Below are 18,746 nucleotides of genomic sequence, written 5' to 3'. Positions count from 1 at the left end.
GAATATGAAGACTCGAATCCACTTGGTAAATTTTTTTATATGATTAGCATATCTAATTGCTTAGCCTTTAAAACGAAGAATATTGTGATGTTTGGCATTACTAAGTCTCTACATTTACGGTTTAATAAATTTAAATCTTATTATCGGAATGATGTGAATAATTCTTCAAGACGCTTTTATTTTGTGTTCACAATATCATTTGAGACTACAAAATATTATTACAAATAAACTAACACATAAACGACAAATTAATTTAATTTTTGCGTGGTCAATGTGTACTTTCGTCGACACTGTCAAGAAATTGACTTAGTTGTTGTAATTTGATAACTTTAGAATACGGAGGCTCTCATAACAAATTATGAAGTTCTAATAATCGCAATTGTTGTTTTTTAGTGATTGTAATGAGGATTGTTAGAATTATTCAGAGAATTCCAATTTAGTAACTGAAATTTGCCTACTGAGCCCGATATTATTGTTGTAAATACCACCGGTGCAAAATTACTCTCACCAGAGTACCAGAGATTTTTCTATCAGCACACATGGTTAACAGTATCCGATATATATTTTGTTCTGATCTGTTTTCACAGATTCGTTTTCGTTAGCAATAAAAGCAGTCGAGCTACTTAAGTGGCTACGTCCACCATTATAGATGTAGGATAATCCGCCATAGCAATGAATAGTAGAAAAGTCTCTCTGCCTGATCCTTTCTAGAGCTTCAAACTGTTCAAATAGATTTAATATTATTTTCTATTCAATGTCATTTTAAAAATAGATATTAACTTTTAAGGTACATCGAGTAAAATTTTGTACTTATAAATGTAAATCGTTATGGCGCTGTCAACAGTACAGAATGTACAGAAGCATGTATATATAGAAAGGTTTTTGACTAATAATAATAAACCTCACTTCTCAATATATCTGCTACATACTAAAGCAACTAAGACTGGGATTTTCATAGTTTTATCAATTTATATAACAATCTGCTTTCGTCAATTAATACCAATCATTATTTTATAAAAAGATATGCCTCTATAGGTCATTCCACTACTTGATTGTTCTACAAAATATATACTATATCACTCTTCAGTTCTTTATAAAAAATGTCAACTTTTAGAACATTTCTACCTAGAGTTGGTAGCACTTTGTAGTATTAGGTGCTTATATCTTTATTTTCTGCATGTTTTCTGTTATGATACATTTAACAAAAGCGATATTTCTTTCCGATTCGATAATTTTTCTAACAAACTACTCCGATTTGTTTAATTAAATTATGTTTAATTAATTTGCGTAAAATATTAATACATATATAAAAAATATGCAACTGCTAAAAAATAACTGTTTCAGTTGTTTTCTCACTTATAGAGATGTTGTGAACAATGGTAAATTAGAACAACAAAATTTTTTTTAGTTTATTTTTATTAAATTGAATGTTGGGCTTACCATACAGCTGTTTCGAGTATTGCCAAATACTCAAATATTTTTTCATTTATAAAATATTTTAGGTATTTTATTTCTAACTTATAAAGAAACCATAAATCTTATTGTTTTAATGTACCAGTTTTAATTTTAGTATATATTTTTCGTTCAGTACTAATAATTTATTGAAATACAAACGAAAGCTTTTATATAGCATTCCAATACATAGCCTAAAAAATAGAGTTAACAGAGCTGACATTAATTTGTGTACATCTATTAGAATATAATATCAAAGCTAATTGAACCAAAAAATAAACTTAAAAAGGTATTTATTTATTATTCAGTACGAAGGGTATTTTCATCATATAAAATTTAATATTTATGTACATATTTACGTCGTAAAAACATTCAGTGTGATTTGAAAATTTTGTTCATAGTTTTAACGACAAAATAGCAACGGAAGTCTAATAAATTTCCGGTTTATCATTTCCTGTCAACATTTTTTGAGTAAAGAAATTTTAAAAATAATGAATCAAACAAATGGTTTGAAATATTGTCAATTTATTTTCGTTACTAACAGTGTAAAAATCATAAGTAAATTGAACAGGAAGTTTAGTTTTTTCCTCAGTTAAGATTTTTTTTATGTTTTATAATTTTTATAGAGAAAATCTGATATTAATATATAAAGAGTACTAATAAAAGCTTTTAAATATAAGTGACTTTAACTGCTTAAATTTAAATGAGTAATTGTGTGAGGGATTTGCTTAAATTTTTAACGCTCAAGTCAGCTATTCCATTAACTCAATTGCCATCTTAGTATATTATTTTTTGAAGTAATTTATTATTCATAATTGCTGAAAAACCATTCACTTACGTTATCTCATTTCTATAAAACATTTTCGAAGTAATCATTCACAGCCAATTAAAATTTATAAACCGGCAGCCCCATCCCAACAATTAGCTTAGAAACTTGTTCCATATAAACAACCTCGTGAACATCTTTATAAAGAGTTCTCAAATATTATACGCTACTTAAGTTTAAGTGGTTTCAGAGGTGTTTAATAGTTTCGAGTATACTCTTATTATATCAAAGCAATTGATTTGTTTAGTATATGAAAGTATTTAAAACTAGACACTTATATTGACAAAGTTGTTCTACTAATTATGAAACGGGCTAATTAAAGAGTTAGTCAAAAGAAAAGAGACTGATTTTAATAGTGTAATATATGGGCAATATATCTAATATAATCATTAGTGAACTTTCGGGAGAGCACCACTTTTAATTAATGTATTATTTTAATCACAAATTAAAAATATCTCAAATATTGCTAAGAAATGACAATATGTTAAATATTATTAATAACTAAATTAAAAGTTTAATAAAATTTTTAAAGTGATTTTAAAATAAACATAATTTGTAAAAAGCGGTTGGTAATGAGGAAATTTTTAAATCCAAAAACTTTTTTAATTTTTAATCAAGTGAATTATTGATCTTCTCATAGATCAAAAGTAACTTTTAATTTCAATTCTATATAAATTGTATGTATATAATTGTATTGTATTATCATTGTATTTACATAAATCTGTATACAATGACTTAACCATAATTTGTTGGTAGCTAACAAACGAATAATTTTCGAATACAGTGAGTGCTTGCGTTTACGAGTGAATATCTGAGAACTCTAAAACAGAACATATAATTTAAATCAGTAAATAAAAAATTAAGTAGCTTATAAGCTTGTAAACTAAAAACACCATCTATATAGACATGAAAAATAAAATTATATATACTATATAGATTGGAAAATTATATTTTGGCAGTAGTTTATTGTGACATAAAAATTGACTTTAATTGAATTGATCAGAATAAAATTTCAAATTAAATTCTTAGTAATAAAAATGTTCTTTAAAATTAATTACACGAAAATATTAACAATATTCTATAAAAAAACAATTTTATTTTTATTTATTTTTATTTATTTTTATTTTTATTGTTGAAAAAAATAACCCTATTGATTTTTATCAAGCAAGAAATACCATCAACTGGCTGGTAGCAACAATATCGTCATTGTTGGTAGGAAAAATAAACTTGTAAGTACTTTGTACAATATATAGTCCAATCGCTATTTAACACTACTGTTAAAAATCAGTAAATATTTTATAAAACCTTGGCAAGTAACAGAATAATTGCTGATCTAAGCATCTGTATTTGTTTGTATACGAGAAAAATAGTTAAATAATAATTTCTGTATAAAATTGAAATATATTTACATATTTAATTTTAAATAATTTAATAGATAGAATAGATTTATTTTATGACTATAGACCTTAATCGATACTTGTGAACGGTATTTGACTTATTTTATTAAAAATTATTAATTTATTTATATTAAACGTATTTACCAGACTTAAACAAGCATTAAAAATAAATAAGTCAAAATAAATAAATAAATATTCTTCAATAAAAATGTATAATATTTCCGCAGTGTATTAGTTTCTTGTCTGAAAAGGATATACGAATTTATTTAACAACCTCAATAACCGCAAATCAGTACGCATTAAATGCAAAAAAATACATTATGTTGGGTACGTGAAGCTGGCAATACGGGCAATATGCAATTTCAATTCTGCATTGTTGTTTAATGCCTTAATATAAACCTATGGTATTCGCAGTTGGTGTGCTATGTATAATAATTTAAGTTCATAAATATTTTAATATTTTTTGCATCGAAACGTAAAAACTTCATATGAGCAGCCACCGCTTTCACATTCATGGCATACATTTTATTAAGAAAAATTCACTATTGCAAAAGCAACTTAAAATACTTATCGAATAATATTTTTATATATAAACAAATATAAAAAATAACTCTTATTATAAAACTGAAGGAGAATTTATACAAACTTGGGAATGTGATATAATTATAAGTTATAAAAATTTTATGTTTTATTTACTTTATGTTTTCTTAAATTCGAAACAACAAAACTTTAGCAATAACTAATAGAAGCGTAGATAACGACTTATACACAACTCTTGGTTATACTCACATATCCAGTAAATTATAAAATAGTATTAACTTTAAAGTTCAGAGCATATTTTATTACGATTTTTTTATAACTTTATTACTGTTTGTGTGATGGATATTGAAAAGTTTTCAAAATACAAATTTATTTTAAATTCTATTTTTTAAGTAATAGGCTATTAAAGCACCCCGACCTAAAAGATCTATTGTGCGCCTAAAGTCCCAACTAGGACAATTTTAGACTATTTATAAACCTTGTAATTGCTGTGGGCTTAATTTTACCTATTTGACTTGGGACTAAGATCCCGCTTCCATGGTAATCCAGTCTAGGTCTTGCCACCACTGGGCAGTTGCATAGAACATGTTCTGATGTTTCCTTCTCTTCATGGCAGAGTCGACAGGAGTCACTTTCTACCACACCAATAAACTTCATGTGGTAATTAAGTCTACACTATCCTGTAAAAAGTTCAGTTTAGGCCAAGGATAGCATCAACTTTGATGTGATCAGAACCAAGGGTTATTTTATATAGAAAGGTTTCGAAAAGTAGTAAACACTACAACAACAATTCTTGTTATATTATTTTATTTAATTGAATTTTTGGTTGACCATGTAGCTATTTTGAGTATTGTCAAACAACTATCATCAGTGGTCTTGGAATTATTTCTTGTATTTAATTAGTCGTAAATAAATTTTATGTAAGAAATTATTTATGAAAACTGACGGATTTACCAACATCGCGTTATCGAATCTCAGAACGGTAACAGATTTCTCGAGGAGGTATGCAGGTCTGAGCTCAATTATCGCTTAGTCTGATGCAATGATAAACAATAATCCGCAAAGAGAGGTTATGAAGAAACCTCGCTGTTAATAGAGAATAAAAGTGCTAACGTGCACTCAACATAATAATAAAGTACATAATTATTCGAGTGCAATATCATTTACCTGTGCAAATGTAGTTTTATTTTAATTGCTTTTATTTTATGCTATCAATTATATTCAACATTTTTATATAATCTTTGCAATAAATTTTGTTAATCATTTTACCAATATTGACTTAGTCATAACCAGCAGAAAGTAAACAAAGTCCTTCAAGAACAAACAGTAACACCAAAATCATTTAACAAATAGAGTTGAACGCAATTGAGTTAAAAGCACAGTAAATTATTGCTTTATACACTGAGTGAAAGTTGGCCTTACTGACAAGTAAATGAATAGATACAATTACCAGCAGAAATAGATAACAGAAATACTGACTAATTGACACAATACTTCAACGATACTTCAACGATACTTAACACATACATTTTCTTGACATTCGCTTGTCAACGTCACTTAATATGACAACCTTTACAGGAGCATATGTCCACTTTACTTATGTCTACTTAAGTGGCACTGCAATAATATGGTGTGGACATAGTAAACGCCTGTGAACTGAATGAATTATAAGGTATATAAGGTATGTGAAGTACAAGCAACTAAAATACAATGCGGTGAAATCATTAGGGCAACGACTGTCATACACAAATATTTTTACAAAACTAATCACTTCATTCAGACAAAGATAACTAACTATTTAGCAGCTTAAGTGAAGCAAATTTTCTTTTAATTAATGTGCAATTAGTTGCAATTCCATATCTGTATTTTAAGTTTTGCTTCAATAATGAACATGTGTATATAACACATATTAGTAATCATTCATTACTTAATAGAGAACTAAATTTTCAATTTGAATACATGAGTACATTATGCGTTATTGGATAGTAAAATCATTGTAGCATTTAACTATCTGATATACATTATTAAAAAGTTGTATCTATAATATAACAATGCGTACATGAAATTCTTATAATATAACAACGAAGTGATGTGTAAATATAATATGTATATATATAAACATTATTTAGTATTATTTAAGAAAATGTTTAAGATTAGATATCTAATTGGAAGTACCATGTTTTCTGACAGTAACTTAAATTAATAGTAACTTAAATTTGGTTAGTTAATAGATAGGTATCTACAATTTCATTTCGTTGTGTTGAACAACTAATGAGAATAATATCGACATTTAGTTGTACAACGGTACAACTGAATTGTAGACATTAACGATTACTGATTCAATTTTATTAACAAAAATTTAACAATACAATGCACAATATTATTCAAACACCATATGAGACAAAATTAATTGTATCTAAAGGCTTCTCTGATTTAACAATTTGACGACTAAATATTGAAGAAAACTTTAAGCAATTTAATTAATAGTACATTAATTTTATTTTCTTTAGTCTTCAATAATAATTTTTAAATCCCCACAAAAAAGGAGTTTAGATATGTATCATCTCTTCTACTTTTACTCATACCTATATGCTCTTCTGTCTCTACAAGATGATTCTCTTGAATCAGTCTTTTCACACTGAAGAGAGTCATAGAGTCATAAAGACACATCAGATAAACTGTTACAACTTTAGGTCCTTACTACTGAGAACAGACACCTTATTGAAGTTGTATGGATGGATCAGTTATGACATTTATTAGTAACAATCCACTTTTCTCTCAGACTCTTAGTTGAGCACCAATTTATTTCATAATAGAACTCCACACAATTGAATAATAAATATATCTTTAGCAAGATTATTTGCAGTTCATTACCATGGATTCCCATGTGACTATATAACCAGCAAGCAATATTTTCTTTTTACATGCCACTTGCTATAGCATTTCGTAGTAGTCGCCCAAGATTCTTGAAAAAATACTTATTAGGTAAAATCTAAATAATGAATAATGTAATTTCTCTCATAAAAAAAAATTATACGAAGAGGTATATTAAATAACAATATATGAATGCAGTATAGATGGACTAATAAAATGTCTGAACAGATTTTACCGAAAAGAAGAAAGGAAATTAAAAAATATTTACAATAATCATGAATCCAAATTCTACTCAATGCAATTATATTTAATGAAAAACATTTGTTCAAAGTATTAAGTTCTAGTACCATCTACAGTATACTCGCATAGACAGATGGCTTAGATCTATCACACATTATTTTTAAGCACCATAAAAATCCATTTGATAAATTTTGTACATTAAATTCAAATATTAAGTGCTTACTTGCAGTTGAAAACAGGGTTTCAAATCGGAATTTTTTCCATATCAGTTTTCGTTCCGATTCAAAAAAAAATATATATATTGTTTCGGTTCCGGTTTTCGCTCCGACAAAAATATCGGTATTTTCGATTTTCAGTTCGGTTTCGGTTCGAAGCCTTACTTGAAAATCTCAAATATGTGAGCAGTAAGACAAACAAACGAATTTTAACGTATCTATTCATCTGACCTAATTATCACTTCATTGCCTCTATAATGTCTACTATAGTATGTTACAAATATCTTAACAAAATTAATGTATTCTTTTCATATATGTGAATAATGTACATTAAAAACGTTAAAACATGCCATCACCTTTTTGTTTAAATGGGTACGTATATGTGAGTAAATATATGTACATATATATTGCGGGCATATATGAATATTGCAAGTAAAGATATTTACTTTTGCCAAATCTATAAACCGATTATACTCGTTAGATGGCAGCACACATGAGCTGTTTCCACATCAGTTGCCATATAACGTTACTTACGTTACTGTACTAAAAGTATGGAAACAAAAGTGAAACATCCTTTATGCCATACGTAAGTTGATTTCAAAGAATCTATAAATTCGAATATTGTAGCTTTGGTCTATCTGGCTGTTGTAGTATAAATAATATCGCTTGTAGGGTTTGATTACTTTGCTGCTAGCGCTTATCTCTTTGTGATCTCTGTATGACAGACTAAACTCTGTATGACTAAATATTAATCTTATAGTGATATAATAAATGCGCATAATATTTTTTTCATCCATGGAATATTAATAAATTTAATTTTTTTTTTTTTAAATTATATTTTTACAACTTCAATAATTATACTTTATATTAAAACTTAAACATGAAATACAGTGCAGATGTAACATAGCTTCTGACATAATAATTAAAAAACACTGTAGCGATTTAATTAACTATTTTCTGGTTCTGGTTCTGAGGACATGAAACAGAAATAAATAGCAATTATTTCTTGTCAACTTATAAAATCTAAAAACACTTTTAAAAATATCTGTAACAATTATCTGAGATAACATTTGTATATTTTTTGCTCAACTACACTGATTTGAAAGTGTTCGTTTGTAAAATTTAACACTATACACGACATCTAGTCATGCAGTAGTAACATGGCAAGAGGAAGCAGGTATCAAAATAAATTCCAACAGCAAGCGGTCAACCATAAATTGCCACACTTAAAACATGTTCACAATAAATTATGGTGACATACTGCCACATGGCATTATACGCGTCCAACAAGAATCCTCATGTAGTAAATGCAATTTTAACTTTGGCTCTAGATGTAATACTCGTAAACTGTCGCATTTCGTTACGGAAGTGGAAGTGAAAAATAACATTTTTGCTTCTAGTCAGCTTTCTAGTCAGACAATCGGAACAGCAGAAAATTTCATATTTCAGCATGTGCAATTGACCTCCATTTTCTCACTTGACATTAATGGTAATCATTAATGAATACAATGATTATATGTCTATGTAGGTTTATTTAGTGGAACTATTAATTTTTTTCATATTTTTGTTGACTATAGTCAATCATTATAGTCTTTATCAATCATTATAACACACTATTAGTAACTATTGATATAAGACTTGATATTTTATTGCTATACTTTATTAAATTTAGGTAACTTCACATATCATTATTAAAGATTTTATCTGACTATATGAAATTATTTATAATTTGCACAGCACTATATGAAATTATTTATAAATTTCATATAGTTATAAATTATTTATAATTTCATATATATAATAACATATTGTACACAGTTTGTATTGTACATAGTCATGTGCATACTATACTATATATATCTATACATATATATGATTATTATTATATGCGATAATAATCGTAATTAATTATTAACATTAATTACTATTTTAATTTAAATTCATAATAATATATAATTATCATATTAATTATAAGCGATACTTATATATAATTGAACAGCATCATATAATCACAGTTGAATATAATTAAACTTTTAATTAATATATAAAATATTCTCGCCATGCTCCCTTAAACGTAAGTTCGTTAGCGTTCCCAGATGCTCTATATAATCATTTTTGCGCTGATAATTAAAACAAATAATTAAAACTATTAATTTTTAACTGCAAATTATTTTAATAAGAAGATTAGTTAACTTTATACATATAATCCATATAAATGCATTAAAAAAGCACACTTGGAAGTTCTTCTAAAATTAGTTATTAATTAGACTAATAGATACAATCGTGCATTTCTTTTTTTCTTTACACCATACCAAAAAATATGAATTTCAAATGATTTTCAATAAAATGATGTCATAGCCATGATACAAGTGTATCTTCTATTATTAGTTACATCTCTATTTAAATATTCCAGAACATACTTTTGGCAATCGTCTATGTAGTTTACGTAATTATTAGTCTACAATTGCTGCTATTAAGAACTATGATGGAAAATCAAAATGTTTCCATAAGCGATAATTAAAGTCTTACTACTACTGCAGCACATTGCCAACAATCTGGTGCCGGGCATTTATTCCCAGTAATTTAATTATTTTATCTTGTATTTGCATTTAAAGAACACAATAATCGTTTCGAAAATTGCAATGAAACTGAATTAATTGCCCATATAAGACCAAGAAAAATATTAAAAATTATATTCATAATTCTTTTGATTTTTTTTTTTAATTAAAAATTCTAAAATAACACCAATAATAATAAGCAGAAGTCACGGATTTATTACAAGAAACAATGGTACACTGCAATTTGTGAAATATATTATATTTATACTTATTATTATACAGAATAAATTAGCACACATAGACCAAAACCAAGGGTAATGTGAATTTACAAACTGAATAATTTTTATAAGTTAAATAAATTGTAAATACTTTTTTATTTTATAATATTATGAAAAATTACAACTATGCAAACGAAATTTGAATGTAATCACTTTATAAGAATATAACTCATACGCCATGGTGTAGTTTTAATAAACTTCATGTCACAAAATTATTGCATGACTTAAATAAAACTGAGGTGTAGATCGTAAAGCATATTTATATTAGAAATTCGTAAGTTTTTAACGGTAACAGGTGTGGTATATCAAATTATATTGCAACTTAAAGCATTGCATACACAACACCAACACCGGTGAACCACATATTTTGAGCACTCCTGAAAGGAAAAACAAAATCAAGTAGCTGTGCTGTAAACTGCTTATAAATTTTCTCACATTTTTTAATATTTTGTACATGAAAATGCTCAGAAACTTAACAAACATCGTGACAAAATTTTTAAAAAATAGTAAAAAACTTTAATGCATATATGAGAGTTTTTGGTAAAGCATAAAGTAAATTCTTATGATTCCACGTTACATTTAAGTCTACGTTCATTTCTTTTTAGTTGCAATACAGATATAAATAAATATTTAGATTTGTGATATTAAACAAAAATATAATAAGTACAAGGAAAAAATATTTGTATATATATATAAAACTATAATTATTATATAATAAAAAAATCTTTTAAATACCCCTGAAGATTTTGGAAAAAAAACCAATAAACGACGCGATGCGTCGGGTGAAAAATGAGATAAATTAATTTTTATTTGCATCCCAGTCACAAGACTAGAGTAGCCTAAATAAAAATTATAATTTGAAAAAGTATATCTATTTTTCTTATTATACCATATTTCCACAGAAAACTTTTAATCAAAGACTCGATATTTGATAATAAAAAATAGCATAAAGGAAATAGACTAAATGACATATTCTTTTGTAGGCATATCGCAAAAGAACAACCGCTTATTTTAAAAACAGCATATGCAACAGCAACACTACTGGCTTATTTAATCCAACGTTTTTGACGCCGCTTAACTAAAAAGCAGCTAAAATCGCAAAGACGCCAAGACAAAAAAGTCATCTATTGTGAATATTTATTTGGAAGTAAGTTTACAATTTTCAAATAACGGTCAACATATATTTTTGTTATTATTATTCATATTTTGTGTAGCTATTATTTTTGTATAAAACACTCAATATTAACATATTTATTACTCCTAAATTTAATGAAAAATTTATTACGTGTTTTGCAAATATGTATATTTGTGTATTTTCATATAAAACTCTAACAAATATCAAAACAATAATCTCTAGTTTTCCAGAGTTGCCATCGAAAGTAGTGCTTATTTTATATTATTCTTTTGCGACATGCTTACAAAAGAAAAGGGATGTTATCAATTTAAAGATCAGGACGGCTTTAATACAACAGGTTTACATAAAGGTATGTTCTTATAAACTCAAATAATCACCAATATTAAACTTTTTATCAAATTTCTGTTTTATTTATCGTATGTTAATGAATTATATCATTTGGTTTTTTCTTTTGTAAGCATATCACAAAAGAAGAACCACATATTTTAAAAATAACATATCAAACAACAACACTGCTGGCTTATTTAGTGCAACGTTTTTGAAGTCGCTTAACTAATAAGCAACTCAAATCGCATGGTTGCCAAGACTAAAAATTTGTCCATTGTGAACGATTTTAGGAAGTGCGTTCACAATTTCCATGTCAATATTTGACAAATAATATTCAATTATTTTTAATTTACTACTGTTTTCTATTAACATTGAAAAAGCCTATTATTACTGTACCTATTTTAAACACAATAATTAAAGCAATGTTACCTAACACTTAAACGAATAACACGTTTTATATCCGTACTAATTTCACACTTCTAACACATTTTAACTGTTATTTCAAAAAATTAACTACAAGATTTACAAAACATTTCAAGCAAGTCACGTTCTTATAATATGCTTTTATAAAAAGCATTTCGAAAACATTTCTTAACTATTAAAATTGCTACAAAGTTTGTGTTAAGAAAAACTTATTAAATTAAATTTCAACATTTTCCACACAATTGTTCTAAAAATGTGGTAAATAAAAAGGTACCGCAATCGTTAAGCAGTTATTTTTTCCTTAAACAGCCTTAAACTTGGTCGCCAAAGCAATCGAAAGACGTGCCAAACTTCAATTATTTAAATTCAAATCCTTAAAATAACTTCTGCAACTTTCCAGCTCGTATACACACTCATTTTATTATTCGTCGCTTTTACACACAACAACAGGACATTTCGTCTGTGTAAAGCCGAAAGCAGGCTTTTTCTTATGAATCCAGCAAAAACTGGCTGGAGAATAGGTATATACCAAGTTATTTGTGAAAATTACAAGTTGCGGAGTCTGTAATTTATTGGGTGTACAATATTCTGAAAATCCCACTAAATTGGTTGGAATTTATTTATTTTGTTTACAAGGTAAGTGAGGAAATATTTCCGTTTAATGAATGTATTTCAATGTTTTGAACCGGTGATGAATAAATATTTCGACAAGATTAAGTAGAAGTAAACAAAGTCAATAATATACACATCAAAAGAAAAGCACTCAATTTAAATATTTATAAGGAATTGTTTAGTAATATATATACATAAATAGTGTATTAGAATTTTTTGTTGTTTTATTCAAATAATATTTTCTTACACTTGTGAAATTTTGGCAGTTTAAGTGTAGGGCTACAGAATTCATGACAGAAATCATTACTTAAATAAATAAACAATAAGATTTACATGCATTATTATTTTAGTGTATCTGTCTGTGTGAAAAACAGCGATTAAGAAAGGTGGGATATGTGATAAGAATGCCGGATGTGAGAGTACCGCTTAAGATTTATGGGAATGAAGTAGGAACCAGCAGAAGAAGCAGGCGATAAAGAAAGCGATGGAAAGACAATGTGCAACAGAATTTAGAAGAAATGTACATAAGAAATTGGTAAACAAAAGCAAATATCAGAGAAGAATGGAAGACTGTTGTTAAACAGGTTAGCTCCTACATGGACTATATAGTCACGGATGATAATGAACTGTTTGAAATAGTTATACATATTCGTTATGATACGGATAACAACAAAACAATCAATATTATCAGCTTCATTAAGAATACACTGAGGTAAAGAAAACAAATAATTACAGAGTTGATTGTATACTCTTAATAAATTTTCACATAATCAAACAACCAACAAACATTCAGATAGTTCATAGTCTTACGGGTTTTAATTTAAAGAATATTTCAATAATAATGAAAATAAATATTATTTATATTAATAATACAATATCAATAAAAATAATATATAATAATAATAGTATATAATAATAGTATATAATTATGTATTATATAGGCAATTCGTTTGCTTCAAATTGTAAGATATTTTGTCTTCTACGAGTTGGTGACGCATACTGCAACCAAATGACCCACAAACTGCACGAGCTTTATCACGACATTGATTAACATCCAGTGGCTTCACTGACTTGAGAATAGATGAAGATACTTCAATGGAAAAGATATTTGAAGTGTTAGTTGGAGTAGGAAGATGTAAAAATAGACTGTGTCGCCAGTGGAGTCATCAAGTTAAAGAAGTTCTAACCATATGGCTTGATATGGGAGACTGGAAATCGGCAACTCTATTATTAACTAAAATTTGTCAAAACAATCATAAATAATAAAGAAACCCTAATTCTAAATGTGAAATTTGGTAGTAAACAAATAAAGACAACCGATTTCCCTAGCTTCTAGGAACGGTCATTGACTGTTCCGCTAAAAGTTTTATGAGCAGAAAGATTAGTGTGCGTTAACAAAAAGATAAGGCAGCACGATGAATACCCTACAAACACATTAAAAGATAGATTGAGATATAGAAAAATGGACGCTTACATAAATAGACAAATGAACAATTAAACAAATAGGACTTAATGATAGACAAACTGAATTATTTACAAATGGAAACATAGATATATAAATATATAGGCGCATAGACTAATACATAAACATAGAAACTGTCTAATACACAGACACAAGCAGATTCATCAAAAACTAAGCAAATTGAAAGCCTGCGGTATTGACAAATAGACGTTTAAGCAAACAAATAAAGAATTCGACAAATAGACAAACAAAAATAAAAATGTATTAGAAATAGAAATAGAAATAGAGAAATTTTCATAAAAAACATAAAAGGCAGAGAAATTAACACATCCATAAAAAGGTGCATTGACGAATAAAGAAATAGACAAACTGAGATATTGAAATTCAAACAAATAGACCAATAAACAAATGAGCAATTAGACAAATAGAAAAATGAAAAAATAAACAAATAGACAAACAGATATGTAAAGAAGATGGCATATAGGAAAACAAGCAAATGAACATCGCTGCAGCTTCCATCATATTTGTAAGAAGGATATGTACGAGTATTTTATTGACTCTCCAATTTCACTTTCATGCGTCAAAATGGATAAATGAATATGTTATCCATTTCAGAAAACGAGTTTTTTTTTCTAAATGATTCATATATGTTGTAATTACAATAACCAAATAGCTTTTATTAATAAAAAACAGTATTTATTGTAACACAAACTTTTATTATTTTTAATACAACTTTAGAAACACTAACTAATTGACTGACTGATCAACTGACTGAAAAAATCTGAATAAATATTTTAAATAAAATATTTTTAAATATCAGAGAATCTGACAATTTTAGCCTACTTTGTTGATTCTCACCACATATATTATTTAATTGTAAGATGATATGATTATAATTTACATAAAAAATTAGTTACTTTTATAAGGACTAAACATATATTAATAAAGTGCATCAGACCATAAAAAATGTATAGAACGTAACAATCTAAAAACTAATCAAGAGAGCTGCCAGTTCACATTTTAATAATACCATTGATAATAAATATATTATTAAAGTAATATTATTATTTATATTATTAAATGTTTATGTGAAGGAAATAGAAGATTTTTAGTTGATTTTGACGGATATAATAACTAAAAACTAATCCTTAAAAGTTAAGTTGAAATACATTTTTTTCTCATACAGATATTATAGTTAAGTATTTAAATAACTTTTTTAACGAAAAAATGCAAATTTCAGTAATAATTAGTTTCTCAAAGAAATCCTTTAACAAATTTACCACTTGTTTCGCTTTTTAACCTCAAAATTGTTTACAAACTTTTTCTTTCAGGTTTTCAAAAGGCGACAACCAGTGCAAAAATATTCACTTTAGCAGAACTTTTGCTATAAGTCAAGAACATAATTAAGTCATTTAAACACTGTATAATATAAAAGTCTATTAAGGAAACGAACTCACTTGCAAAACCTCTATTTGAAGAATATTAAGGGCTTCATTAAAGATTGGGAATGATTATAAACGCTTTTGGAATCATCACAATAACTTTAACTTAAGACATGAACTCTTGCACTAATTCCTATATTAGAAAAAACAAAAAATGATATGGATTAAGACTTTCCGGTAAAAAATACCTGTTAATTATGAAATTATAAAGCAAAAGGCACTAAAAATATACAGTCAACTTCAAGAATTGTAACCAACAAACATTCCGAATAAACTAGCAAAAATAAATAAACAGGATGGTTACATTCCAGATCAAATATACAATGCCAATAAAACGAGATTATTTTGGAAGAAAATGTCTGAATAAATTTATGGTACATAGCAAACTCTGAAAAAAATTGGAGCTTCAGCATTAAAAGTTAGTGGAGTCTTGGCTACATTTAGAAAAACACGTTTAGTGATCGCTTCTAATTTGATAGGCACGAGTTCTAAGCCTGGCACTTGTAGTCTAAACAAGTTATATACGGACTATAAAATAATAATTTATAAAGTTATGATTTGAGTATTTGGTAGTGATCGAAACAGCGTTGCATTGTCACCCAAATTACAATAAATTAATTAAAATTTTTGTTGTTTTTTTATTTCAATTCGAACCCTTCTAACTTTTAAATAGTTTCTTTTTGTCATAAGAAAAATTAACATTATTTTTAAATGTTATATGTGTTATTAACTCATTTTCCTTGCAACGGGTCAAACCTTGATCAATTTGACCACTAGAGCTGTTCTTGTTTTTTACTCAGTAAAAAATATGAAGAGCTTTCTTTTAGTATTCTTAGTTTTCTGTACAAGTAATTAAATAAAAATAATTATTATATAACCATAGTAGGCGAACATTTTTTAAAAATTTTAAAATAAAATGTAAGAATAAAATAAATTATAAAATAAACATATACACAAAATTCAGTCGATTTGGCCATAAAAAGTAACAAAATTTCAGTTTTTGTTTGATTCATCATTGATAATAAAATTTAATATCACTACTAAGAATATTCTCTGCTCGAAATTAAGTGGTTTAGTTAAATAAAATGTTTAAAAATAAATGTATAGTAAATGTTTATTCCAGCAATAATGATAAAAATTACTCGCGTTCCGAATTGCTTCACTGGATTAATGATACTTTGTCCACTAATTTGAAGTGCATTGAACAATTAAAATCAGGTCAATATTTTTGCCAGTTGTTTGATATGATTTTCAGAAAAGTTGTGGACTTAAACAAAATTAAATCTGATTCTGTTCATGAACGTCACTATATAAATAACTATAAAATATTACAAAGCGGCTTCAAAAAGGTTGGAATAATAAAAGATATTCCAATAATGCAATTAGTAAGCGGTAGTTTCAAAGCCAACTACGAGTTTCTGAAATGGTTTAGAAAGCTATACACAGCTAATTCGTCAAAAGAATGCATAAGTCTAAAGTCCAATAATGTTAAGGACGAAAAACCTGAACTTATTGGAAAAGAAAATGAAACGAATGGCAATAAAGAAAGAATAGCAAAGCCGATTTCACGTCACCCCTTTAAAAGTGAATTATTAAAACCTGATATTGTTAAGAAACAAAAGCCAGAACTTGCTGCAGAAATTATTAAAACAAATGATAATAAAAAAGCACTGTTAATATCAAGTTTACGTCAGTCCCTTAAAGGTAAATTTACTTCAAATATCATTAAGAACCAAAAGCACAAACCAACCGGAGAAGTTAATAAAGCAAATGACAGCAAGAAACAAATATTTAAGTCAATTTCGCGTCAATCTCTTAAAAATATATTTTTAAGCTCCGATATTGTTAAAAACCAAAAATCTAAACTTGCTGAAGTAACTAATAAAGCAAATGACAACATAAGGAAAATACCAGCACCAGTTTCTCGTCAATCCTTTAAAGGTACGTCTTTAAAACCTGATATTGTTAAGAACCAAATACCTAAACTTGTTGTAGGAGATGTCGAAACAAATAACATTAAAGAAACTGTCCCGACGTCAATTTTGCGTCAATTCTTTGAAGAAAGACTTTCAATGCCTGATGTTGTTGAGAAGCAAAAACCCGAACTTGCTACTGAAGGTTATAAAACAAATGACAATAAGAAAACAATATTGCCGTCAATTTTGCATCAATCCCAGAAGTATCTAAAGGCTGATGTTACAAGAAACCAGAAACCAGACCTTGTTCTTGACGTGAATGAAACAAATAGTAATATAAGAGCATTTCCAAGATTAACGTGGCGTAACCCTTCCTCTGGAGTACTTGCGAGTAAAAGCTACAGTCAGGAATTGAAAGCGATATCTCACACTAGTGATTACAAGGATGCGAGTGGCGATGGTAAAATAAATGCTAACTAAATGAGCCATTTATGCGAAGAGGTATTTGTGAAAAAATCTACAGTTTATATGATTAATAAACTATTATCATTTTGTCCTTTTAATGAACATTATTTATAGGTCACTTACTAATGGTTGATACAGGACTATGTTAAAAAATAAAATTGTCGAGTATTCGTAAAATGAGGTACAGTCAAATCAATCATGAAATTCCATGTAACATAATGGAAACCTAACTTAACTTCGCATGTTACTAGAGTAAACTGGCGAACCAATTATTGTCATAAACTTATAGAGCTTTTGGGATATGACTCATAAAACAACTGCAAAATGTATAGAAAAATCGAGTGACCATTTAAAATTGAAGCATAAGAGATATAGTGTTGATTTGAAAACTAAAATAATAGGGATATGACTTATAAACCAACTGCAAAGTATATAGAAAAATCGACTGACCATTTAAGATTGAAGCATAAGAGATATAGTGTTGATTTGAAAACTAATACAATGTATTTTACTACTAAAATTTTAATATCATGATTTATCATTCAAGAAACGTATGACATTTGCAATAATAAATAATATATTTC

General features: G+C 27.2%; 1 protein-coding gene across 2 annotated transcripts; it reads left to right on the top strand.

Moving 5' to 3' along the window:
* The first annotated feature begins 16,725 nt into the window (after nt 1–16,725).
* On the top strand, nt 16,726–18,315 carry LOC119671012 (microtubule-associated protein RP/EB family member 1-like). Of its 2 annotated transcripts, XM_038081494.1 has the most exons (3): nt 16,726–17,722; nt 17,777–18,198; nt 18,277–18,315. In XM_038081494.1, exons 1-2 carry the CDS (start codon nt 16,867–16,869, stop codon nt 18,175–18,177), a joined length of 1,257 nt encoding a protein of 418 aa, XP_037937422.1. In that variant the 5' UTR covers nt 16,726–16,866; the 3' UTR covers nt 18,178–18,198; nt 18,277–18,315. The 2 variants fall into 2 exon arrangements, with proteins under 2 accessions (XP_037937422.1, XP_037937421.1); XM_038081493.1 differs by having other exon boundaries at nt 16,726–18,198.
* The last annotated feature ends 431 nt before the right edge of the window (nt 18,316–18,746 follow it).

Source organism: Teleopsis dalmanni, chromosome 1 (assembly GCF_002237135.1).
Source record: "Teleopsis dalmanni isolate 2A chromosome 1, ASM223713v2, whole genome shotgun sequence".
NCBI classification, from domain to species: Eukaryota; Metazoa; Arthropoda; class Insecta; order Diptera; family Diopsidae; genus Teleopsis; species Teleopsis dalmanni.
This window is presented reverse-complemented; position numbering and strand designations above follow the sequence as displayed.